At 56.2% G+C, this 25,297-nt stretch overlaps 2 protein-coding genes across 2 annotated transcripts in view; one reads left to right on the forward strand and one right to left on the reverse strand.

The window, feature by feature from the left end:
- Window positions 1-16,106, forward strand: part of NPR2 (natriuretic peptide receptor 2) — a 35,185-nt gene extending 19,079 nt beyond the window's left edge. The window contains exons 4-22 of the mRNA XM_033164105.1: window positions 3,068-3,203; window positions 4,295-4,389; window positions 4,641-4,767; window positions 5,037-5,121; window positions 6,577-6,697; window positions 6,932-7,006; window positions 7,107-7,184; window positions 9,222-9,326; window positions 9,545-9,616; window positions 10,024-10,183; window positions 10,417-10,578; window positions 11,437-11,605; window positions 12,412-12,558; window positions 13,090-13,213; window positions 14,106-14,174; window positions 14,319-14,493; window positions 14,689-14,787; window positions 15,081-15,172; window positions 15,456-16,106. Coding sequence (XP_033019996.1) covers window positions 3,068-3,203; window positions 4,295-4,389; window positions 4,641-4,767; window positions 5,037-5,121; window positions 6,577-6,697; window positions 6,932-7,006; window positions 7,107-7,184; window positions 9,222-9,326; window positions 9,545-9,616; window positions 10,024-10,183; window positions 10,417-10,578; window positions 11,437-11,605; window positions 12,412-12,558; window positions 13,090-13,213; window positions 14,106-14,174; window positions 14,319-14,493; window positions 14,689-14,787; window positions 15,081-15,172; window positions 15,456-15,524 — 2,160 coding nt within the window. The 3' untranslated portion in view covers window positions 15,525-16,106. The remainder of the gene's footprint in view (window positions 1-3,067; window positions 3,204-4,294; window positions 4,390-4,640; window positions 4,768-5,036; window positions 5,122-6,576; window positions 6,698-6,931; window positions 7,007-7,106; window positions 7,185-9,221; window positions 9,327-9,544; window positions 9,617-10,023; window positions 10,184-10,416; window positions 10,579-11,436; window positions 11,606-12,411; window positions 12,559-13,089; window positions 13,214-14,105; window positions 14,175-14,318; window positions 14,494-14,688; window positions 14,788-15,080; window positions 15,173-15,455) is intronic.
- Window positions 16,107-16,344: 238 nt separating this feature from the next.
- On the reverse strand, window positions 16,345-24,919 carry SPAG8 (sperm associated antigen 8). The gene is made up of 7 exons (XM_033164195.1): window positions 24,759-24,919; window positions 22,414-22,762; window positions 20,613-20,787; window positions 18,482-18,527; window positions 16,988-17,102; window positions 16,770-16,832; window positions 16,345-16,501 (listed from the first exon to the last, which is right to left on the reverse strand). The coding sequence occupies exons 2-7, from the start codon at window positions 22,678-22,680 to the stop codon at window positions 16,379-16,381; spliced, it is 789 nt and encodes a 262-aa protein (XP_033020086.1). The 5' UTR covers window positions 22,681-22,762; window positions 24,759-24,919; the 3' UTR covers window positions 16,345-16,378.
- Between the last annotated feature and the right edge of the window lie 378 nt (window positions 24,920-25,297).

Below are 25,297 nucleotides of genomic sequence, written 5' to 3' on the forward strand. Positions count from 1 at the left end.
AGGGCTGCTCTTGGGCTCCAATCCTGCTTGCTGCTTCTGGTCTGCCCCTGTGAAAACAGGATGCTGAACTAGATGGGCTGCTGGTCAGATCCAGCAGCCTCCTCTTCTGTTCTTGTCGTGGGGGGGGGGTGATGACGAGAGTCCTGAACTGGGACAGGATGTTGCAAGCTTGATAAAGATCAGCTGCAGAGAGGACCAGAGTCTGGAGAGCTTCTTTCTCCTGCCTGCCTTGTAAGATGGAGAGGGACTTCTGTGCCAGATGCAGGGACACAAACCCCACAGTTCTTGGGGTGAGGAGCTGAGTATTCCCCTCCCCGCCCCCGGAAGATGTTTGGGGAGGAACGGAAGCTCTCCTCCCCAAGGTGTGTGCCTGGAGGGGAGACCTCAGAGCTTGGCCCAAGCAAGGCCCATCTGCACCCACCTTTGCTGACAGGAAGCTGCCTTCCCGCTCCCCCCACCCCCGTTGCTGTTCCTATTTCCAGGCTTCCTCTCCTCCCTCCCCCGCCTGCCTCCCAAGGGAATTCCTGAGAATCAAGTGAGAATCCAAGGAGGGGTCCTCATAGGGACCCCGTTCAGGTCCCCTGCTCTGCCAGGGAGCTCACTGCTTGACCCATGACCCTCTCTTGGACTGACCCACACGGCAGGGTGGTTGTGAAGAGAGCAGGGGGCAACCCCTTGCCCATTGTTGCAGCCATGAGTTTCTGGGAGAAGGGGGGCAAGGGTGAGAAATAAATAGGGAGGCAAAGAGGAGTCAGGGGAGGAAAAGTGGGGTGCTGTAAGCTATGCAAAGAGGCAGTGTTAGAAACTCGGATATATATAAGCTTGGTGTCAAATGTCTCCTTAAACCAGGGTTACAGTCGCCAAAATGGAATATCTGGTTGCCATTTTGGGGCAAGATGGCTCTAAAGTCTTATTTTTCAAATGATGGACTGACTGACTGACTATCAGTTGCATATCTGGCTAGTTCAGATGACAAGCTTGAGCTAGGTTAAGAATTTTGAGAACTTCAAGAATAAAAGTCACTTGATCGAGGAACAGTCCACATATATCTTGGCCTATTCCTGCAGGAGGGTATAAGTGTATGAAAGCAGCCCAGAACCAAGGATCCCCAGGCCTGCAGGTGGTGGAGATGCCAGGCGCCATCCTGGCACCCGGGCACCTTCGCTTGGTCGCAAGTGGCCAATAGCCAGGCGCAAAATGTGCCTGGCGCCTGGCTAATTTTGAACACTGCAAAGAGGGTGTGGTGGGAATCTGGAGGAGAAGAAATTTTCCTCCTCAGGTGCCATTTGCTGAAACCATAGAATGGCAGAGCTGGAAGGGATCCAAAATGTCATCAGGTCCAGCTGCCTGCAATGCAGGAATCACAGCTATGGATTCCGAAGTGCAGCCCTTCTTTTCTGTAAAAATGGACATTTTGGTTGGGGTGGAAGGGGAGTGGAACTGGGATGCCTGAGAGGAATTCCCTGTGCCTGAAGATTCCTGTGACATCTTCTGAACTTGGCCAACGGTGAGGGTGTAAGGAGACAGCTGCTGTGTCCCCCTGACCCCCAGGACCTGAGAAGGATGGAGGCTGGACAAGGCTCCTCCAGATCCACTGCTGAGTCCCAGGGGCTGGTGGGGCTTTTGGGGCTGGGCCTCTGACAAGGCTGTGGGAATGTTCTGGGAGGCAAGAGAGGACATATTGTTTATTAATATCCTTCCTAACTTGTGCTAGCAAGTTCCTTTACTTGGCAGAGTTTCACATTCCCCTTTTAAACGCACAGCAGGTAGCTGGTTGCAGGCTTGTGTAAGCCTCTCACTGTTAGGTTCCTGGTAAGTTCCCTTTTATCCCTCTTAAAAGAATAAAGACGCCACAATCTTGTTTAGGGAAGCTTTTAATGTTTAATAGATTATTGTATTTTAACATTCTGTTGGAAGCCACCCAGAGTGGCTGGGGACACTCAGCCAGATGGGTGGGGGTATAAAATAATAATAATAATAATAATAATAATAATAATAATAATAATAATAACAACAACAACAACAACAACAACAACAACAACAATAATAATTAAAGAAGTTTACTCACATTATCAGTTCACAGGTGGATCCCTGAAGGCAGACTTAGTTACAAAGTATATTGTTATGGAATTCGGGGGTGGGGTCACCTAAACGAAGTCTCCCAAGCTGAGCAGTTAAACACAGGCCATATCTCCTTCCTCTGGACCCATGGAAGGGTGATAGACCTGGCCAGGCAATCCCATTGTTCTATTCCCAGGAACACTCAAGATGAATACATCAGGGCTTACCACTGATTTGCATTTCATTTCCTCCATGTTAATCTTGTCTACCAGAATGTTAATCACGTATAACCCTCCCCTTTCCGCCCCTTTTCTGACGTTTCACCTATGTAGTAATGACATAATTATGACATGTAACAAGATGCCTTGTGGGAACCAGAAAAGTTTTGAAAAGTTCTTGCAACCCATTCCCAGGTGTTCAGCCCTGACTTGAACCTGTTGCGCAATAAACTTTGATCTTTGCTTTTGCTCCGGTTGGGGGCTGGACTCCTTTTTATTTCTCCTCAGGAACACGCAGGCTTTTTGCCTGACGGCCAGGTAGCTGAGTAGCCTCCTGCCTGGATTTTCCCCGTAACAATATACATGTGGCTCTACCCCGTATGGGGGGTTCATCCCAGTGACTGCAGACCGGCAGTCACTGCAGTTCATACTATGAAAGGAAGATGGAAAAGAGGGAGGAGGGCTGTATGCCTTGTGCTTTTGTTACCTGCACAGGTAAGGTCACGCCCACCTCTAGCCACATGCAAAGGAAGTATGTCCCAGCCCAGGAGGAAACAGGAAGTTCTGACTGGCTGGACCAAACATCCCCTTGCAAGTCCGCTCTAGGAAAACAAGGAATGTTGTATTTGACTGCTGCCTATGTAGCACATCCCACAAAGTCTGGCGGTGATGAGAGTGTCCAGCTGCCTCCTGGCTGGGCCTGGCACCTGCCTCTGCTTGTGGGCTGCAGATCCTGCCTTCAAGCCCACCCACGTCCTGTTTCCTTTCCCCCTGTCCCTCCATGGCAGAAGAACCTCGTGGCCGGCTGCTTCCACGACGGGCTCCTCCTCTACGCCATGGCCCTGAACGAGACGCTGCAAGAGGGCGGCACCAAGCGCAACACCAGCCGCATCCTGGAGAAGATGAAAGGGCGCAAGTTCCAGGGTAACTGGGCGCTGGAGGCCGGCAGGGCAGGGGGGCTTGTGGGAGGCAGCCGGCAGGTGGCCTGAGCCAGGACAAGGCAGGCAGGGGTGGGCTCTCACGCTGGGAACGGGTCCCCAGAGCAGGATGGTGTGGGAATGTTCAGGGTGGCAGGAGAGCATATATTCTTTGTTTATTAATATCCTCCCTAACTTGTGCTAGCAAGTTCCTTTACTTAGCAGAGTGCATTCCCCTTTACACAGCAGAAAACCTGTTGCAAACTCGCGTGAGTTTCTTAAGACAATACACAATTCAGTCTGGCTTGTCCAGATTGAAATGTGTTCTAATATTTTCCTGGTAAGACCCCTTGAATGCCTCCTAAAAGAATAAAGACACTGCAGTCCTATTCATAAGCAACAAAAAGAAAGTTTACTCACGATCGGGCAGAGCCTGAAGGCAGCCTTAAGGCTTGAAGTTACAAGCATATACAAACAGGTTTACCCCATAAGGGAGATTTACCTAGTGACTGCAGGAAGTTCCGACCGGCTGGACCAAACATTCCCTCCCTCATGTCTCTTCTCTAGCATTACAAGGAATGTTGTAGTTGACTGCTTCCAGTGGATTACATCTTACAGATGACAAGGCAGGAGGCCATCTCTTCCTCCTCCTCCTCCTCCTCCTCCTCCTCCTCCTCCTCCTCCTCCTCCTCCTCCTCCTCCTCACCCTCCATGTTTCATGAGCAGCAATGGGTGTCAAGTGGGTGATAGGAAAGTTGGGCTACTAGCCAAGGTGACTCTGCCCTGCCTCCATGATCAGAGGAATGGAATCGTAGAATGGTAGAGCTGGAGGGGACCCCAAGGGTCATTTAGTCTAACCCCATGCAATGCAGAGATCACAAATTAAGCATCCTTGTCAGATGGCCATCCAGCCTCTGCTTGAAAACCTCCAAGAAAGGAGAGTCCCATGGGGCATCGGGCTGGCCATTGTGAGAACAGGATGCTGGGCTGGATGGGACCCCTTTGGCCTGATTCAGCAGGATCTCCTTACACTCTTATTGTGGGAAGAAAATGGATCACCGTGACCTCCTCTCTTTCCCGCCCTCCTCCTGCCCACAGGGGTCACTGGGACAGTCAGCATGGATGACAACAACGACCGTGACACAGACTTCAACCTGTGGGCCATGGCGGACTTGGAGAGCGGCAAATTCCAGGTGTGAGCGGGAGCAAACAAGCAGTGTGGGGAGGGTGACCCTGGAGTGGGTCGGGGATGGAGGGTGAACCAAACAGGTGCCAGGGAGGAGTCCTCCGGGGAGAAGAAGGGCTGGATCTGGTCCTCGGTTTGGAATGCCTGCCCTTGGGGCTGCCCCAGGGCGAGAGGGGGCTGGGGGTCCACATGGGTGTGTCTGAGGGAGGCAGGGACCCTTTGCCCTCATGAGCTAAATCCTTCCCCCTCTCCCCACAGGTAGTGGGGCACTATGTGGGAGCAGAGAAGCAGATGAACTGGCTGGGAGCCATCCCCTGGGTGAAGGGGGCACCACCGCTGGACAACCCCCCCTGCTTTGACATGGATGACCCCTCCTGTGACAAAAGTGGGTGCATCTGGTCCCCCGAGGGCTGGCCCTCCCACTTCACTGCACCCCAAGCCTGAGGGTGGGGGACGGCTACCTCTCACCTTCCGTAGAGCCGCCAGCTGGGCCGTTGCTGCCCCTTTTGCCACCCGCCCCATAGGCAGCATTGCCCACCTCCCACTATGTTTCATCGAGTCCAGCTGGCCAAAGCGGATCTCCCTCCTGAGGCAATTCTGGCCAGGTATGCCAGGATCCTGCCCCCTGCTGCCACTCTGCCACTGTCCTTCCAGGTCCCCTCAACACGCTGGCCATTGTGGCGCTGGGCGCGGGACTCACCTTCCTCATGTTTGGCGTCTCCAGCTTCCTGATCTTCAGGTGAGTGAGCCCCAGGTGAGAGTCTCCTGGGCCAGGCACACGGGAAGGTGGGCAGAGGGAGCGAGGGAGACCCAAGGTGCTCAGGCAGAGTGCAGTCTGCTGAGAAGGGGTGGCAAGGACCCCCCTCCCAACAGGTGGGGCTGAAACGCCACGGCTTGGTTATGTGCCCACCTGGCTTAGCTCAGATACTTTGGCTCAGCCGAGTGTTTCCACTGCACTGCCCCCCCCCCCGGCCGCCTGCATTCTGGAGCTGCCACATGTAGGGAGGAGAATCAGAGCCCCTGAGTGATTCTGTGAATCGCACTCGAGCCCTTGCAGCTGCTCAGGACTCTAAACATTGCTTGGCTGTTGCCAGCTGGCTCAGTAGCTCTGGGCAAGGGATGCCCCCCACCCTGTGACCTTCTCCAAGGACAAGCAGTCTCTCTCTCCTGCCCAGCCCTCAGGGTATGCCTGGCCTGACTGACTAGGAGTCCACTCCAATGCCCTGCCAGTCCCAGAACATGTGAAAGGATGGCAGAGCAGAGAGGGATTTGGAGCATGTACAGAGTGCTTTCAAAATGGCCACTGTGGAACCACAGCCAGGCCTCAGCCACACACCTTCATTTCTTCCGTGAGTCATTCCAACCCAGCCTCACACCTGGGACTCCAGAGCAGACAGCAGGGCTGTGGGAGATTAAATCTGTAGATTCAAATTGAAACCACCATTCCCATGTATGTGGGAGAAATACAAAAAGTAAATGGACTGTGAAGCCTTCCCAGCTGAGTAGAAACACTTCCATGTCTGACAACTTATTGAATCTTAGGAATTAGTTGGTGATACCTTTTTATTGTGTTCTGCTGACCTTCCCCCTCTCCCCCCCTTTTGCAGAGAATGAACCATGTTTCTAGTAAGATAAGGCACAAAAGTTTACTTACATTTTGTCGCAGGCAGCAAATACAGCAATGTAGTAGGCAGAAAAATGCTTCTAAGTTACAGTAAAGTAAAAGTTGGTAGTGTCAAAATAGGGTGTGTGTGTCTGGAGCTCCCAGACACACGTCTGCTTAGCCTGGAAGAATGGTGGGAAGACAGAGGATCCTCAGAGGCATAAGGAAGTGCAAGGGACTATCTCCTGTGTTCCAGAATTCCCGACCAGAGGAGGCAAAGGAAGCGGCCACACACACAAGTATAGTGACTCTCTGTGTACTAACCCTGTGCCTTAGCAAAACATGCACTTGTGATTTGGCTACAAAGCCTTTTAGCGGTTGTTAGCCAGGACACCTGAGCGGAGCCTCCATGTTGAAAGGCAGTCTACCTCTTGAGTAGGAGAGACAAGCTGTGTGTGCAGTGGCGGCCTGGTGGGCTTCCCAGAGGAGGCGTTTTGGGGAAGGGGGGTTTTGGGGAAGGGGGGGAAAGGGAGGCTGGATTTGCAGTGGGCGGGGCTCACCTTGGTCTGACTCCTCCCCCTTCCTCCCTAGGAAGCTGATGCTGGAGAAGGAGCTGGCCAGCATGCTGTGGCGGATCCGCTGGGATGAGCTCCAGTTCGGGAGCTCAGAGCGCTACTACAAGGGGGCTGGGAGCCGCCTCACTCTCTCCCTGGTGGGTCCCATTGGAGCCCCATGGTCTTCCCAGAGACCCGCCCCCCACTGCCATGGGGCCCTCCAAGCCCCCTCCTCCTCTGCTCTTCCTTCCTCTCCACCAGCCACCTCCACCCTCCCACCCTCCCGCTCCGGCCTTGGCAGCTGCCCAGCTGGCACACACAAACACACCGCTGCCCAGCTTTGCCATTCAGGCAGGTGACTCTCTTGTCTTCTCTCCCCCCCCCCACCCCAGCGTGGGTCCAGTTACGGCTCCCTGATGACAGCACATGGCAAATACCAGATTTTTGCCAACACTGGGCTCTTCAAGGTGAGTGCCTTGCTTTTCAGCCCTCCTTCATATCTATTGGGGGCTCAGGTTGTCCCACACCTCCCCCTTTCTCCCTCTGACCCCTCTTCTTCTTGGCCAGGGGAACGTCGTGGCCATCAAGCACGTCAACAAGAAGAGGATAGAGCTCACCCGGCAGGTCCTCTTTGAGCTGAAACACGTAGGTGCCTGCCATGGGGGGGGGGAAAGCCAAATGGGGTGGGGGGTGACTTGGGAGGCCTAGCCTGGCTCCAGCAGGTGTGGAGCCCAGAACCACGCACAGAACATGTTTGTTGCCTGGGCTGCCACTGCCTCTTTTGGATCAAGCTGTCTTAGCAGAAGAACAGAATCACAGAATCATAGCATTAGAAGGGACCCCAGGGGTCATCCAGCCCAACCCCCTCCAATGCAGGAATCTCAACTCAAGCATCCAAGACAGATGGTCACCCAAGCTCCAATGAAGGAGAGGTCCACAACCTCCCAAGGGAGTCCTGCTGGATGAGGCCAATGGCCCACCTGGTTCAGCATCCTCTTCTCACCCATACGGACCTAGCAATCGAGATAGACTGCCTCTGGGTCTGGAGGTTCCATAACAGACCACGAAGAGCCCTGCTGGGTCAGGCCAAAGGGGGCCCATCTGGTCCAGCCTCCCAGCTGCCAACCAGATGCCTCCAATGACAGTAAGAGCTGTTGGACAGTGGAATTTGCTGCCAAGGAGTGTGGTGGAGTCTCCTTCTTTGGAGGTCTTTAAGCGGAGGCTTGACAACCATCTGTCAGGAATGATTTGATGGTGTTTCCTGCTTGGCAGGGGGTTGGACTGGATGGCCCTTGGGGTCTCTTCCTGTGGGAATGCTTAGGAGTGTGGATGATGATATATTACTTTATATATCTCATCCCAGCTTGAATTAACAAGCTCCAAACTTAGCAGAGTTTCATTCCCTTTTAAAACACACACAGCAGATGCGCTTGCACAGGCTTGCTAAAGCCTAAAATAGTATATATATATTCCTGGTATATATTTCCCCTTTATCCCTCTTAAAAGACTACACATGACACAATGTATCTTAAATGAATAAAAAGAGTTTACTCACATAATTCCTGAGTTACACAGCGTTTCTCAGAATGGCAGGCTTGCTTAGTAAAAAGTATTTATAGGGAAAAGTAGCTTCCTTTGTTCTCTTGGCTGAGAGCCAGGAGAACATCTTGTCGCTTCTTGAATAGACGGAGAGAAAATGGTGAATGAACCTGGGATCTTGTTCCCAGGTAAGACCACACCTACTTCTGGTCAGAGAGGAAGTTAACTCAGCCCAGGTGGTAGGAAGTTATGCCTGGAGGACTGAGTTGCCTTCATGTCCACTCTAGCAATGTTGTGTTTTGACTGCTCTCTGTTTACATTCCAACTCTATGATTCTATAATGGGAAACCCTCAAGCAGCACCTGGGCACAAGAGCAGCCCTCTCCCTTCCCTTGGTTTCCAGCAACTGGAATTCAGAGACATTCACTGCCTCCAACTCTGGAGGCAGACCACAGCCATTCTGGCTTGGAGCCATTGATCTCTCTCTCTCCTGGAAGGAATTTGCCAAATCCCTCTTGGTTGGTAGCCATCAGTGCCGGATTGACGTATAAGCTAAACAAGCTATAGCTTAGGGCCCCACTCTCTTGGGGGGACCCAAATTATTTTAAAGGAAAAACACCTGGATGCACTTTGATAAAATACATATTTTGTTATGTGCAAATGGCTTTAGATACCTATTGGCTCCATAAATTATCATATAGCATATATATTCAACACAAAAAACAGTGCCAATTTGTTGTTGACAAAGGACAGCTGGACATAGAAAGGGCCCCATTACCTTCAGGAGCCGAGGGCCTCATCAAACCTCAATCCGGCCCTGGTAGCCATCACTGCCTCCTGCTGGGGAGAGTTCCCCAGTTTAGCAATGCAGCCCCCCCTCCTTATGTGTGTGCCTGTGGGTGGATGGAGGAGGGAAGGATGGCACCAGGAGACAGGATAAAGGCATGGCCCACATAAACCAGCCTTTGCCAACCTGGTGCACTCCGCATGCCTTCCCGTCATCGGCTGTGACAACTGGCGTAGATGGAGGCAGGCGGCTCCTCTTCCCCTCCAACCCAAATCCCAGCCCAGTCCCCCTTCGTGGCCATTCTGGGGGCTCTTGGCCGACAGATTTTCTACCTGCCTGTCTCTGCCCATCTGCAGATGCGGGACGTGCAGTTCAACCACTTGACCCGTTTCATTGGGGCCTGCATTGACCCGCCCAACATCTGCATTGTGACTGAGTATTGCCCCCGGGGCAGCTTACAGGTAAGGAAGCACCTGGGCACAGGTGTGTGTCTGTTCCCTGCATGGCTGCAGCCAGGGAAGGAGAGAGAGGTCACAGTTAGCATTGTCTGCTGTGCCTCTGGCCACCTCCTGGGGGGGGTGCAGTGCCCTCCCCAACCCCCCATTGCTGTGGGAGGGGCTGTTTTCACGCAGGGGCAACACCTAACTGCCGCTCTGCTTCATCCCCCACCCCCCAACAGGACGTCCTGGAGAATGAGAGCATCAACCTGGACTGGATGTTCCGCTATTCGCTCATCAATGACATTGTCAAGGTGGGGGGCTCGGGAGGCGGCAAGAGGGAGCCCCACAACCAGGCTTGACGGGGGGAAAGAGAGGAGCCCCCCCAGAGCATGAAAGGGGACAGACTGGGCAAATAGCCTCTTTGCTGGGGGCTCCAGCCGCTGGCAGGATGGCACCCCACAGTGGGGCCTCTCTGCCCTCCATCCTGGTCAGCAATGCCAGTAACTCCCAAGCCTTTCCTCGGTTGGGGTCCCTCTGCTGAAACCTTCTCCCCTCAGTCCCACCTCCCCCCATGCTCAATCATTGCAGGAGCTGCCACTCACCCAATTGCCTGCCCTGGCCTTGCCCCTCCTGCCTTGGGAGGAGAGTGGGTCCCACTGTTGCTTCTGCTCCTCCTGCGGGGCCTTCTCAGCAGCCTCACCCTCTCTGCCTGGCACAGGGCATGGCTTTCCTGCACAACAGCATCATTGGCTACCACGGGAGTCTCAAGTCGTCCAACTGCGTGGTGGACAGTCGCTTCGTTCTCAAGATCACGGATTATGGCCTGGCTAGTTTCCGGCATAGCAGTGAGAGCGAGGGCAACCATGCCCTGTATGCCAGTGAGTGCCCTTCCCACCCTGGCGGCAGGACGTTCCATCTCCTGCCTTGCCTCTTTTCCTCCAGACTAGCGAGGGCCTTCTCTGCTGCCCTCACTGGGCTCAGCGAGTGCCCACGCTGCCAGGTTGAGAGGTCCCCACCTCCACTACTTGGGCTGGTCTTTGCCATTGGGAGCGGAGGTGGGAGCCCCTGGCCTCCTGACCCCCCTTTCCTTGATTTCCCCCCTACCCCCCAGAGAAGCTGTGGACAGCCCCAGAGCTGCTGCAAAAGGGGCCTCTGGTCCTCTCCCCACTGGCCATGCAGAAGGCCGACGTCTACAGCTTTGGGATCATCCTTCAGGAGATTGCACTGCGCAACGGAGCCTTCTACATCGAGGGCATGGACCTCAGCCCCAAGGGTAAGGGAAGAGGGAGAAAGCGAGCCGAGGTGGCAGAGGTGGCGATGACAACCACCACGGGGTCCTCAGGTGTTGTCTCAAGAGCGGGCAGGAGACCCCCTCATAAAGTTGGCCACACTTGGACCACAGTCCATCCTGGGGCCGAGCGTGGGTCCTACCTGGGAGGGGTGCTTCATCTGCCACACCTCAGCATCCACCAGGTATCATGCATGGCACTTGTCCCAGCAGCTGGGGAGAAAGCATTCCTGATTTAGGTGGGGGGGTCCTCCCTTCACCCCACCAGGCCTTGTGTTTAGAGGGGACAATGCACACAGCTCCACCAATCGCAGGGGAGACACAACTGGCGCTTATGCTGGAAGCACATGCGCATTTCTGTGTGAGCCAAAGAGGGTGGGGGCACTCACTGGCGACCTCTTCTGGGTCTGTCCCGAGGCCCCTGCAAAGCCCCCCGTTGCTCCACGTGCCTGCTCTTCAGGTCTCCCCACAGGCTCCCTTGGGCTGGGCCCACCTTCGCATCCCGGATCAGAGCCTTTGGCCTCGGGAGGAGGAGGAAGGAACACATTCAGCTCGTGTTTGTGGCCTGGAGTCCCCGACCGGCATCACTTGATGGTGATCACGTCTGTCGCGGCTGCTGTTGACCACCCAGGGTGACCCCTTCCCGTTTTGTCTCCTCCGCATCTCCTTCCGACACCCGCAGGGTGCTCATCACGCCCCCATCCTCATTGTCTCAGTGGCCCAGTCACCCATTCCGCCCCCCTCACCCGCCCCATAACAGCCTCCCACCGGCCAGCTGTGCCCCCACCCCACTCCGCCCGGCCTGTGCGTTCACTCCCCCCACTCGCCCTCCCCACCCCGCAGAGATCGTGCAGAAGGTGCGCAACAGCCAGAGGCCCTACTTCCGCCCCACGGTGGACCTGCGGCTGCACAGCGAGGAGCTGGCCCTCCTGATGGAGCGCTGCTGGGCGCAGGACCTGATCGAGCGCCCCGACTTCGCCCAGATCAAGATCTTCATCCGGAGGTTCAACAAGTGGGTGCTGGCCACAGGGGCGGAGCCAGGATTTTGGTTGGAGGGGGGCAGAACCTCAGTTAGCTATGTACCGTACTTTTACGTGTATAAGACTTGGATTTTTTTTTCTTTTTTCAAATAATTTTTATTAATTTTTCATTAATAACATTCCGAATCTTGCCACATCTTATCCAGATTTAAAAAGGAGCCAATTATACATTCTGAATTAATTGATTTAATGAGACTTCCCATGTTCTGGCTGGTCCGGAGAAAGTCTTTTATTTTTGTTCCTGCGTTTTCTCTGTTGTTTATTCCCAGTATCATAGTTCCCCTATGTAACACCTTCTGATCGTCGCAGTCACTGGGATGAGACTTTCCCATTGTGCTTAATGAATCCATATTATGTTGGCATGCAAGAGGAAATATTCTTCTTCTTGTTGTTATTCTTCAATTGTTTTTTGGCGCAACCCCCCCACCGGAAAGATTTTTTCTTAGAAAGTTATGTTAAAAATTGGGAGGGCGTCTTATACACGGATAGTGTATTCCCCCCCCCCCATTTTCTTAATTTGGAGTCCCCCCCAAAAGGGGGCATCTTATACATGGGGGTGTGTTATACATGGAAAAATATGGTATTTATATTGATTTTTATTGATGGGGGTGTGAGAGGAAAACACGGGGAAAGGAAGGCAGGCTCTGCTGCAGCAGTCCTATCCCGGGCACCTCCAGGAGCATCAGCCCATGTGGGTGGGGGGAGACCACCCCGATGCTGGAGGAGCCACCCCCACCCCCACCCCACTGGACCCCCTCACCCTCCCTTCCTGCCGCAGGGAAGGCAGCGCCAGCATCCTGGACAACCTGCTCTCTCGCATGGAGCAGTACGCCAACAACCTGGAGAAGCTGGTGGAGGAGCGCACCCAGGCCTACCTGGAGGAGAAGCGCAAGGCCGAGAACCTGCTCTACCAGATCCTGCCCCAGTGAGTCGCCTGGGGTGGGTGGGGGGCACGGGTGGGGGGGGGGTGGTGGAACGCGGACCCAGCCAGGCAGGCTAGGTGGCGCCAGGCAAGTGCCAATTCATAGCTATAGGTGCTTTATTAGAATTGAAGCCGCAGGGAAGCAAGCCCACCAGATCTCCATCCAAATCCCCCGAAATTAATCCCTTGGCTAATTGGCACCTTGCCCACCTGCCCCACTTCCCTCTTGCATTCAGCCCCCCCCCCTATTAAATTTCCCTAATCAACTGAATTCCATCAATCCCCCCCCCCATCCATTACCTCTCAAAGCAGGGACCATCTTACAGCATTTCTCCAAAATGTCCTACCCAGTGACCCAGGCTGCCCCCCACCCAATTCAGTGGGGAGAAGATCTGGGTACTTGCCTTTGCCTGTCTGCCTGCCTGCTGCACTGAGGGAGGTGCCCACCCCAGAGGCCCACCCTCACCTGCCCACACAGTAATGGGTGCTCAGGGGTTGGGGGGTCAGTGACTCACTTTGCGTGCCCCCCCCCAGCTCAGTGGCCGAGCAGCTCAAGCGTGGCGAGACGGTCCAGGCCGAAGCTTTTGACTGCGTCACCATCTACTTCAGTGACATCGTGGGCTTCACCTCCCTGTCGGCCGAGAGCACCCCTATGCAGGTAGCGGGGGGGCGAGGGGGGGTGGGGTGGTGCCCTCTTGTCCCTGTCCCACTAGGCTGGATGAGGGGGACCCACACGCCATGGCCACGCCCCCTCCCAACAGCAGCAGCAGCAGCAGAGGGAGGTGGTTGGTGTCAGGATTGTAGGGCTGGAAGAGGACCCAGGGGTCATCCAGTCCAACCCCCTGCAATGCCAGATGCCACACCTGCCTTTGACACCTTTGCAGTCCTGTCTTCAGCTTCAGTTAGGGCACTACACCGCTGCAGCGAGAAGGTAAATGGCATTTCCATGCGCTCTGGCTTCTGTCACAGTGTCTCGTTGAGCCAGAAGTGGTTTAGTCTTGCTGGCCACATGACCTGGAAAGCTGTCTGTGGACAAACAGCGGCTCCCTGAAAAGCGATATGAGTGCCGCAATCCCATAGTCACCTTTGATTGGACTCAACCATCCACGGGTCCTTTTCCTTTTACCTTTACGACACATGTTGCCTCCCTTGGATCAGGTGTAAAGTGAAATGCCTCGGAAGGTGGTGGACCCTCCTTCAAGAGAGTTTGGGTGGGCCCCTGCCAGGGATTCTTCAGCTGAGTCCTGGGGGGTTAGGCTAGAGGACCTCTGGGGTCCCTTCCAGCTCTACAATTCTATGACTCTAAGCAAAGCATATTGGGGACTCCGTGGTGAAAATCCCCAGGTGGCCCTCTAGCGATGTCTGTGTGTGCCCCCCCCTGGTGCTTTCACTCAACCTCTTCTCTGTATCCCCCCTGCAAACTCGCCCCCCCCCCGGCTCCCTTGGCAACTCTGCACCTTCTGCCCCCACCTCTTCATTCCCCCCCAAGATTCTCCCCTGCCCCACTGCCTGGGCTCCCCCCCAACTTATTTGAGTGTCTCCCTTCCCAGGTGGTGACCCTCCTCAATGACCTCTACACCTGCTTTGATGCCATCATTGATAACTTTGACGTCTACAAGGTGGGTGCAAAATGTTCCTGTGGGTCCTGGCTGTTGAACCCAAAGCTGTCCCTCAATCCCCAAACTAGAGCCAGGATTGGACCGTATAGCTGTAGGGAAGAGGGCCCCCCTCCCCGCTTCTTGCCTGACAGGCTCACCCCGCAGGTGGAGACGATTGGCGATGCCTACATGGTGGTGTCGGGGCTGCCGGTCCGGAACGGGAAGCTGCACGCCCACGAGATCGTCCGCATGGCGCTGGCTCTCCTCGAGGCCGTCAAGACGTTTCGCATCCGGCACCGGCCCAACGAGCAGCTGCGCCTTCGCGTTGGCATCCATTCGGGTGAGTCCTGGCAGAGCGGGGGCACTAGCAGCAGGTCCTGGGGCCGCCTGGCCTCTCCTTCACCGGAGGATTTTAAGCAGAGCTTGGGGGGCTGTCATTGCGATTCCTGTGTTGCAGAGGGTTGGGCTAGATGACCCTTGGGGTCCCTTCCAACCCTACGATTCTAAGCTGCCGGCTCCTTTTGCCTGCCTGCAGGGCCTGTGTGTGCAGGTGTGGTGGGCCTCAAGATGCCCCGCTACTGCCTCTTTGGGGACACCGTCAACACAGCGTCGCGCATGGAGTCCAGCGGCGAGGGTGAGCCCCCTCTCCACACCCCACCCCCAACCTTGTTGAAGTTTCTGCTGCACAGCATTGCAGGGGGTGGACTAGAGGGCCCTTTGGAGCCCCTCCCAACTGCCGCTCTATGATTCCCCCACAGAGCACCCCACAACCGGTGTCCGTCCGTCCTCCCTCCCTCCGGCCCAACGTGGATGCTGGCTGTGCATCTTCCCAGCCCCATATCTGTCTCTTCTGGCCCCGTTTTGGGAAGGAGGGGAGGAAGGAGGGGGGTCCTGCTAGCCCTGACCCCCCCCCCTTGTGTCTTCCAGCCTTGAAGATCCATGTCTCCAGTACCACCAAGGAGAACCTGGACGAGTTTGGCTGCTTTGAGCTGGAGCTGAGGGGGGATGTGGAGATGAAGGTGGGGGGGTCTCTATCCTCCTTGGTTGGTTGGTTGGGTGGAAGGGAAAGCTGTGTGGCAGCCCCCACCCCACAAGGCAGTCGTCGTCCCCCCACCCTTGGCTCCTCCACCAGGGAGGAAAAGGTCGCTGTTCCTGGTCCTCCTGCCCTGGACCTTTTGGGAGAGTTGTGGCAAGATGCTGGAAGCCATGACCCCCTCGGTTTCTGCTGGGTGAGGGGTACAGGTGTTTTTTTGGGGGGGGGGACCTGACCCAGGGCTGAGCCTCTTCTTCTCCCCACGACAGGGGAAGGGCAAGCTGCGCACCTATTGGCTGCTGGGCGAGAAGAAGAAGAACAACAACGTTGTCATCTGATGTGGCTCCTCCCCCTCCTGTGACTCCTCCCACTTACGGGTACCGGGCAGCAGGCTCCTCCCACCGCCAAGAGCCACCGAAACTCCCCTTTGCCTTGGAGCAATAAGGCCCCCCACCCACCCCAGCCATGAGAGACAGGCGGACACACGGGGAGAGAGAAGAAAGCACTTGGGAGCAATAACGGCAATGAAAGGAAAGCGAGAGAGAGGAAGAAGATGGGCCAGGAGGGGCAGGATGAGAGGCCCCCCCCCAGGGGAATGTGCCCAGAGCTGGGTCTTGCCACCTCCTTCATCCCTTGCCCCCGCCCAGACCAAGATGTGCCAGCAAGGAGGCCCCAGGAGCCCAAGGAGAGGCAGCACCCCCTTGCCTGCGCATCCCAGGCCGCTTGTGCTCCCCCCGCCCAGCCTGGGGGCTGGCTGGTTCCTGGCCCCCCCCCGCCCCGCCCCTGCAGGTGGGATCCTGCGCCACAACTCAGCTGGCTGAGCCAACCCAGAGCACTGTTGCTGCTCCCTCCTCCCCCCTCCCTCCGGGTGTAAATATAGTGCAAAATATTTTGTCGAAATACAGACTTTTTAACCTGGGGCAGCCTTTGCGATTTGTCCGGGGCAGAGCAGGGTGCGGCTGGAGGTCGGAAGGTGCCTTCCAAGGGCCTGGGGGGGGCAGCCCTCTCTGCTCTCCTTCTCCTGGCCCTGGGAGCCTGGCTCTGCTGCCAGATCCAAAACAGAGAGAGAGACTTTGCCTGTCCAGGGGCTCCTCAAATCCTGCGCCCCCCCCCCACTAGCCGGGGAGCTCCAAGGAAAGAAAAGACAGAAGCAGCACCCCCAATCTGCCAGTTGCTGGCCTCCTTTATTTTGTTAGAGCTTGGGGTAGTTCTCTGGGCCGTAGGGGAGTGGCTGGTCGAGGTATTCGGTGGTGGGGGTCGTGAACGTCGCACACTTCCTAAAGGGGGTGTCGCCAGTCCGGATATTGGAGACGCCCTGCGGGGGCAGAAACAGTGAGAAGGCACCGTGGGCCACCCCCTCCCTCTGCCTGTCAGGGAGCCAGCATTGTTTTGGTTTTTTTTCCGGGGGGGGGGGGCAGCCTTGTCAAGTGAAAGCAACAGGTGCAAGGGGGGAGGGAGAACCCAGCTCCTGCTCCCCTTCCTTTTTCAGTGCCCTCCAGAGCCTCTTCAAAGTCAGGAGCACCGGTGGGAGAATGTGGGGCATTTGGGGTGGGGGTGGGGGTCGGGGAGGGGGTGCCACTCACCGGCACCTGTCGGCAGTGCTCCAACCAGAAGGTCTGCGGCTGCTCCAGGCGGTAGTCGTGGGGCTGGCGGGGGGGGGGGGAGAGCAAGAGTCACATGGCAGCCTCCTCCTCCTCCTCCTGCTCCCCCTTTTTGAGGTTGGGGGGGGATGCCAGAGGAGGAGAATGAGCACCCTGAGGGGGCGCTTGCCTGCCCCACCCATGTCACGCTTCTCTCTCACCTTGGTGGGGGCAGGGACCACTGACACGAAGCCCTCTTTGCGATAGTGGTCGTGCGTCGTGGAGATGGTATCCATGGGGCCACACGGAGGGGAGTCGTCGTCCTGCAGCTCCTTGCTGCAGACAAAGACAGAGGGGGCTGGGAACCAGTTTCTTGGAATGGGGGGGGGGCAATGTCCAGTTCCCTGCCGCTGGGAGCCCCACTGAGGAGAGGAGACCTCAGAGATTTCCCAGGAAGATCTGAGCTTGGGGTGCTGCGTCAACCCCAAAGGAGACTCAGCAAAATTCAGCATAGAGATCCATCTCCCCCCCAACCTTCCTCCCTTCTCTGGCCCTATGGGATATGGGGGAAGGGAGGACCCCCCCACCAAGGTTCAGCATTGAGATCTGGGGCTGGATGCTGCACCCCTGAGACCCTCCGCCTGCCTCTGAGCAAAGGGGTCTCCAATATCCTTTTGTTATTCCCCGCGCACAGATTCCTGTCCTGCTTTCTTCTCCGTCCCTTGGCTGGAGTTACCAGGAAAGGGGCAATGCAGGCAAGGGACGCTTCTCACAGCCTCATCACCAAACTGCGCTTTTCTTTCATTCTTCAAACACCTTCTTCAATTCAGGAAAAGTCTCCCGCACTGGTCTCCTCACGGCACCTGACCTGCCACGCTGGTTGGCAGGCACCAGAAGGATCCTCTTGCCCAACCCCCTGCAACGCCTCCTTCGAAAGGGGCAAACTGGCATTCGGCGCCAGGCCCTTTCCATGCCACTCTCAAAGTGGGCGGCTTAACAGTCCATTCCTCCGAGAGCCCCATTGCTTCCATCTCTCCATTGTCCGCACTTGTTTGCAATCTGCTTCCGGTAAGGGAGGGCCAGGGGCGGAGGAAGGGGGGTGCGGTGGGGGTGGACTGCCCCGGATGACATTTGGCATGCCGCCCACCCGCGACTCCCAAGCCTACCCCGAGCCGTCGGGGGAAGGGGGAAGCTACACTGCTTTGCCAGCAGCATTCTCCCCTTCCTCCTTAGTTTTGACAGCTGGGGGAGGCGTGGGAGTCACAGGCAGGCACCCGAGCGGATATCCCACGCCTGGGAGGGCACCCTCCGCACCACACGCCCCTCGGGAGCATGTCCGCCCTGGGCAGCGTGGGCATATGCACCTGCCCACCCTCTCATCCCAAGGACGGACTGTCCCCTCGAGCCCCACAATGCCTGGCGAACTCTCGAAAGCCGCCGAAGCAAGTGTTCCTGTTCTGGTGGAGCCTCTGCCATTTGGGAAATGGGCGATGGCCACAGCGGGGGGGAGAGTCCTGGGGGGCAGCTGCAGCTCTGCACAATTGAGTACCCAAAAGCTCTTGTGGAGCCAGAAGGAAGGAAGCCTCCCTCGCCTTGGAAAGCCCATTCCAGAGGCAGGAGGGTGGGCCCAGCTGGTGGAGGAGGGGGCAACCCACGGCTCACCTGCTGCCCTGGTGGGGCGGGGGGGGGGGCTGGACTTTCTGCCTGCTGCTCACCTGTGCTTCTGGTACAGGAGCCACTCCAGCATGGCCTCACGCTGCCCTGTGGGGAGGAGGACAAGGAACGAGGTCAGATCTCAGAGGGCAGGAAGGACCTCCAGTGTGTGGGGAGATTGGGGAGCAGAATGTCCTCCTCTGCGTGCCCCCCCACACACATGCCAGTCTCCTTGGCCTCCCTGGGCAGCAGTGACGTCTTAAAGCTACAAGCTAGGGGAGGGCTCTTCCCCCTGTCTGTTGGGGCTCCTATTTTGGTCTAACACCAGAACTCCTGGGTGTCCAACGAAGCTAAATGTGGGGAGATTCAGTACAGATAAAGGAAGTCCTCCTTCATGCAGCACCGTTAAACTATGGAACTCCCTTCCACATGAGGCAGTGAGCCCACCAACTTGGATGGCTTTAAAAGGAGACGAGACACATTCACAGAGGACAAGAGGGATCTTGGTGGCTCGAAGACACGATGGCTCAGCTCTGGCAGCAATGCTTCTGAATGCCAGTTGCTGGGAACCACGGGAGGGGAGAGGGCTCGTGTTCAAATCCTGCTTGCTGGTTTCCCCCAGGCATCTGGTGGGCTGAACTAGATGGGTCCCTGGCCTGATCCACTAGCAGTGGTGAAATCCCCAGCAGGCTACAGAAATGTTGCACAGAATGGCTGCCCAGTGGGCTTGGGCCGGGGTGGCTGTGAGGGGCGGTGGGAAGAAGCTCCCCCGGAAAGGGGGACCCCGGGTGAGAGGTCAAGGACGGCTGCACTCTTTTCTCTTTATATGAGACAAAACAGCTCAGGGAGAGAATGCACAGGTGATCTATCCAGTTAAGCTCAGGTTACAGCTCTCCAGGCCTCACAAAGATCCCATTTCTGCCATGAAACTCCCAACATCATCACTCCAAGAAGACGGGTAGGTTGGGGGGAGGGGGCGCCCAGATGGCCTTTGGGGGGGCTTTGCCACTGACTCCAGCTCAGCCTTGGGGAGAAAGGCACCCACCAGGAAAGGAGCAGCCCTTTGCAGCACCCATGGCGATTGCTTGGAGCCAGTGGGAGCAGAGCGGGTGACTCATGAGAAGCCTGATTTAGACTGGGGTGGGGGAAGCAGTTTCTGGGTGGGTGGGAGCTCAGGCTGCTAAGAGCTTTGCCTGAGTGGCAGCTGGAGACATCCAAGAGGCCAGTGCCCCCCCCCCCCCGAGCAGCCAGGCAGGCTCTGCCTCCTTCAGGAAGCCCCATGGAAAGAGTCTCCACTGTTGTGGCCCCTCACACTCAGACCTCCTCCAGAGACTGGGGGGAGGAGCTGGAGCTACTGCCTCCCCCCCCCCCCCAGCTCTGCAAGGGCTCAGGGCAGCAAACCAGAATGAAATGGGCTTAAAAAGCAATCAAAACACAGAAGACTCAAAAACAAATGAAAAGGAAGAGCTAAAGGTAAAACGTCGTCACTGCCATGGAACTCTGGCTTTTAAAGGCAGCCCACACCGGAGAGCCTCGAAGGGCCCCCAGAAAGGCTGCCCCATAGAAGAGGGAGCAAGCTGGCTTCCTGCTGCTCCCGAGGAGAGGAGCTGAGGCAACAGATTCAAGTTCCCAGAAAGGAGATTCCCAGTGAATATCAGGAAGGAATTTGTGATGGCAGGAGCGGTTTGACAGTGGAACAGTCTCCCCTGGACGGTGGTGGACTCTCCTTCCTTGGGCGCTTTTAAGCAGAGCTTGGGTGGCCATCTGTCATGGATACTTCAGCCGAGATTCCTGCATTGCAGGGGGTTGGACTAGAGGACCCTCAGGGTCCCTTCTGACTCTACAATTTTATGCTTCGAAGGCATTTAAGGCCCGTATCTGACTGAGTTCAGGCCAAGGAGGAGCCCCTGTTTTGAGGAAGGGGCTTTGACCCACAGAGACCACCCACCCACCTTGTGTTGCCATTTCTGCAGGAGGACTGAGTGGTCAGAGCCAGAAGTGGGTGTGCTTTGGGCGGGTCTGGAGCCGAGAACGAAAAGTGTCTGTCTCCTTAACGAGGAGAAACCGGAAAGCAAACAATAAACAGGCCTTCCGAACTGGCACTTTTGTGGCAAAGCTTTTTTTCCTTGGCTGTCTGGAAGGGCCGCTGTCGGCTCCCCCCCCCCCCCGTCCACTCCATCCCCAGATCCTCACCTCTTATGGGGAGCCCAGTCCTCCAGGGCTTGCGGAAGGCGTCCTTCATGGTGGTGCTGCTGCTCAGGCCAGCCAGAAAGTGCTGGTGAAGCAGCCCCCGGTGGCCATGCCGGTAGAAGGAGGCCTCTGTGCCCCACTCGGGACAGGGCACGCGGTCCAGGTCGTTGGTGGCTCTCTGGAAGAGGGCAGAGAGGGCGGCTGCAGGTTGGCCAGAGAACCCCTTGGGCAGGGCAGGGCAGGGCAGGGGGCTGCCAGCTGCTCCCTCATCCCCCCCCCGGGGTCTCCTCCCTTTAGGCAGCGAGGGGCAGCAGATTTAGCCTGGCCACCCCACAGCCCTTGCCCAATCCCTAGAGATCCCTTCCCCAATCCACAGTGGAGAGGGCCTTATATTTCTATCTTATTTATTAAATGTATATACTGCCCTTCCTCCGAAGATCTCAGGGCGGTTCACAAGATTAGAATACAGGATAAAAGCACATAATAAGTAGGACAAAATCAAACCAAAACAACTCCCCCCAACACAGTTTAAAGGCTGTAGAATGTTAATCAGCCAGAGGGAAAGCTGAAGCAGCCATGTATTTTGTCAGGGAAAGTATAGTCCAGTTGCCCAGAATGGCAACCACGACCAAGCCAGCCCATGCAGGAGAATTGAGGCACGAGGTTTTGGGGGACAGTTAACTGAAGGTTGAAGGGAGTATTGGGTGCTGGGGGCAGGGGTCTCTCTCTTCACTCTCTCTGGAGGTCTGATCTAGAGTGGTGAATGTGTCCTTTTATTTAAAACAAAATCGAAAATTCTTTCTAGTAGCACCTTAGAGACCAACTGAGTTTGTTCCTGGTATGAGCTTTCGTGTGCATGCACACTTCTTCAGATACACTGAAACAACTAATCCAGAATGTGGCAGCTAGACTGGTGACTGGAAGCGGCCGCCGAGACCACATAACACCAGTCCTGAAAGACCTACATTGGCTCCCAGTACGTTTCTGAGCACAATTCAAAGTGTTGGTGCTGACCTTGAAAGCCCTAAATGGCCTCGGTCCAGTAGACCCGAAGGAGCGTCTCCAACTCGGATACCGGGGTCCACCTCCGAGGGCCTTCTGGCAGGTCCCTCACTGTGAGAAGTGAAGCTACAGGGAACCAGGCAGAGGGCCTTCTCGGTAGTGGCACCTGCCCTGTGGAATGCTCTCCCATCAGATGTCAAGCAAATAAACAACCAGCTAACTTTTAGAAGACATCTGAAGGCAGCCCTGTTTAGGGAAGTTGCCTAAATGTTTTATGTTTTATGCTTTATCGTGTTTTTAATATTCTATTGGGAGCCACCCAGAGTGGCTGGGGAAACCCATTCAGATGGGTGGGGTATTAATAATAATAATAATAATAATAATAATAATAATAATAATCTGGTGCAGCTGAGGATTTGCTGCTGGGTCTGTGTGCCTCCATAGATCATCTACTTCCAACCAAACATTGGGAAGAACTTTCTTTTTTTAAAATTTTTTAAAAAATTATTAAAGATTTATTGGAAAGAACTTTTTGACCGTAAGAGCTGTTTGGCAGTGGAAAGGACTCCCTTGGAATCGTGACGTTTTAAAACAGAGGTTGAGTAGCCTCCTGTCCAGGATTCCTTAGTTGTGATTCCCAAACTGCAGGGGTTTCATCCAAAAGCTATGCCCAGGCACAGGTGCAGGACTGCCTCTTCACTTGGGGAATGCAGGGGGAGAAGGTAACAGGCATTCCCTGGTTACACCCCCCCTTGCCACCCCCTCCTGCCAGTCCAGGGGTGAGGAGCCCAGGCAACGTTACCTCCTCCTGCCAGTTGTAGATCAGGCACTTTCCCCGAATGGGGAGCTCCCTCATGGGCTCCAGGGGTACAACGGGGATCGCCTCCTGTTCCGTGGCTGGCAGCTCCCCAAGAGTGGGCCCCGGGACCCCGTGGCAGGGAGGCAGCTCCACCGAGTAGGCTGGGGTCTGGACCATCACCGGGGAATCTTCAGGCAGCATCTCCTTGGGGCCATACACCACCACGCCCTCCTGCCCCTCCTCTCCCGGGCAGAGGGGGGGCTCCGCCATGCAGCAGGGGGCTTCAGGGCCAGGAAGCGCCGCCTCTCCATCGTTGGGTGCAGGTGCGACTTGAAGGGTGGGAGCCAGGGACCTGCACAGATTCAAGAAGGGGAAAAGGCTGTCAGACTCTGCTGTGCTCCAGGCAGAAAGGTGACTCTGGCTGCAGACAATGGCACAGACCCTTCACTCCAAGAAAGAAAATGGGAAACTGTTTATTTTTAAAATTTGCATCTTGCTCTTCATCAAAAAGATAGCCAGGTGGGAAGCCTGGCAGTGCCATAGCTGGGGGGGGGGGGCTAGCCAGGTTTCGTTGCCCCAGTGAAGCCTCCAGAAGGGCAGAATTGAGGCTCCCAGGCTGGGTGTGCATGTACGCCAGGGGTCCCCACACTAAGGCCCGGGGGCAGGATGCGGCCCAATCGCCTTCACAATCTGGCCCGCGGACGGTCCAGGAATCAGCGTGTTTTTACATGAGTAGAATGTGTCCTTTTATTTAAAATTCATCTTCTGGGTTATTTGTGGGGCATAGGAATTTGTTCATATTTTTTTTTCAAAATATAGTCCGGCCCCCCACAAGGTCTGGGGGACAATGGACCAGCCCCCTGCTAAAAAAGTTTGCTGACCCCAATGTATGCAAATATTCATGAGGTATGTATGCCAAACTGGGTCTTTGACCCGGGTAAAATAAAGCCTAGTTTTGCCCCTGCATAACACAGAACACCAAGCCAAAGTCACACAGCAATAAATGAAATTAAACCACGCTTTGCCTCATAATTTCATGGGGGAGGGGGGATTCCTGCCGCAATTTATAGAGTTAAATCTTTACCTGAAAGTCAGGGAAAACATGGGGCTGATATTTATTTATTAAATCTGTATACCACCCTTTAGTTGTAGATCTCAGGGCAGTTCACAACATAGGATGGCTCCAACTGCAGAGCTTTAGGAAGGGGATTCCGTGCCCAGGACAGGAGCCACCACTAAGAAGGCCTGTCTCTGCAGCCTCTCAGCCAAATGAATCTTAAAGGGGGGCACCCAAGCAAAAGCTCCCAAATCCCACCTCAACATGGGCACGTTCCTGCGGTGTGGGCAGTCCTTGAAATAACGGACTCCCAAACAGTTTGAGGCAGGCCTGGAGCCAAATGTGGGCTTCCCTGGCCCTCTGCCTGGCCCTTAACATTCCCAGCAGGCCACGCCACCTATGCTCTGTGCCCTTATGGAAGGCTTTTGCCTGGCTACAGTTTGCTGTGAGGCGTGAGGGTTGCTCTTGCTATCCTGGGTGGCGCCCACTTTTGACTTTCCCCACCCACCGGCATGCGGCTCAAGAGACCACGGCCCCCCTTTCACACGTGCAGAAAGACACGTGTTCCGCGTACCCTCGCCTCCTCCCCCGCCCCGTGACCTGCGCGGCGGCCCCTCCCTCTGCGCCTCCGCCTCTTTCTTCCATTCCTCACCCGCACTCCGACTCCATCCCTCCGACCGGCGCCGCGGAGACGCCAAACACGGACGGGGGGGGGGTCCCCAGCTGGCCGCTACCATGGCGACGGCGACGCAGCGCGCCCATTGGCCAGGCGGGCGCCGGCAGGCAAGGCTCCCATTGGCGCACGCCGAGGGCCTCTGGCCCCGCCCCTGCCAAGCCGCCTCTCGCCCGCGCGAGGCTTCGCGACGGCCGGTCTCTGCCCCGAAGGGTGTCCAGTGGGGAGCCGGGCCGAAGAGGCTGCGCCTTGCGGGGGCCAAAGCGGGCCTGGAAGAGACGCAGGAGGCTCGCCCGCTCCCTCGAGGCATCGCCTGCCTCGGAGCCCGCCCCTGCCGTCGGGGCCAGGGCAGGGGATCAGTGCCGGATTTACGCATAAGCAACACAAGCTACAGTTTAGGGTCCCACTCTCTTGGGGTCCCACCAAAAAATGTAAAGAAAAACACCAGGATTTACATTTCCAAAATATAAGATAAAAACAAAATAAAACCTACATACAGGCAGAGTGTTTTGTGTTGTATAGGCTCCTATTAGGTCCATAAATTACCATCTAGCACATATTCACAGCGACAATTTGTTGTTGACAAAGGACAGCTGAACATATAATGGGCCCCATTACCTTCAGGAGCTTAGGGCCTCATCAAACCTTAATCCGGCCCTGCAGAGGATCGTGGGGGCCTAAGAGACGCCTTCAGGTCTGCAAAGCCACACCAGGGAGTCCGGGGGACGTTGGTCGTGCGCCTCCTTGACGGCGGGTACGGTGGAGTCGAGCGTGCCCCGGGCCAGCAGCACATCTGGCGCTGCGCTGGGCCGGAGAGGCGGCTCCTTTCCATGCCCCTCCCCAGCCCGCCCCCCCGGGATAGAGCGGGAAGGCCCCGCCTGCCTCCCCCCAGCCTCTCCGGAAAGGGGCTGGCGGGCTGCGCGGGGCGCATCTGTCGAGCAGCTGTGGCGAAGACGACGAAGAGGCGGCGGGCGCGGGGAGTTTGCCAAGCTGTTTGTGCCCGAGGGTTGCGTGCCGCCGCCAAGCTCCTTGGCCCGCGAAGGCTGCCCTTGGCTGCAGCTGTAGGTCAACCACTCTGCACGTGCTCAGAAGCGAGGGGCTGATCCTGAGGCGCTTGCCCAGCTCTCCTCCAGCGCCCTCCCCTCCTCCGCTGCTCC

The sequence above is a fragment of the Lacerta agilis genome, chromosome 11 (assembly GCF_009819535.1).
Source record: "Lacerta agilis isolate rLacAgi1 chromosome 11, rLacAgi1.pri, whole genome shotgun sequence".
Classification (NCBI taxonomy): Eukaryota; Metazoa; Chordata; class Lepidosauria; order Squamata; family Lacertidae; genus Lacerta; species Lacerta agilis.

Coding starts and splice junctions, on each gene's coding strand:
- SPAG8 (XM_033164195.1), bottom strand. CDS start 22,680: ATGGCGGAGCCCCCCCTCTGCCCGGGAGAGGAGGGGCAGGAGGGCGTG. Junction 18,528..20,612: donor GACTGGGCTCCCCATAAGAG/GTGAGGATCTGG, acceptor TCCTCCCCACAG/GGCAGCGTGAGGCCATGCTG. Junction 16,502..16,769: donor AGCACTGCCGACAGGTGCCG/GTGAGTGGCACC, acceptor CTGCCCCCGCAG/GGCGTCTCCAATATCCGGAC.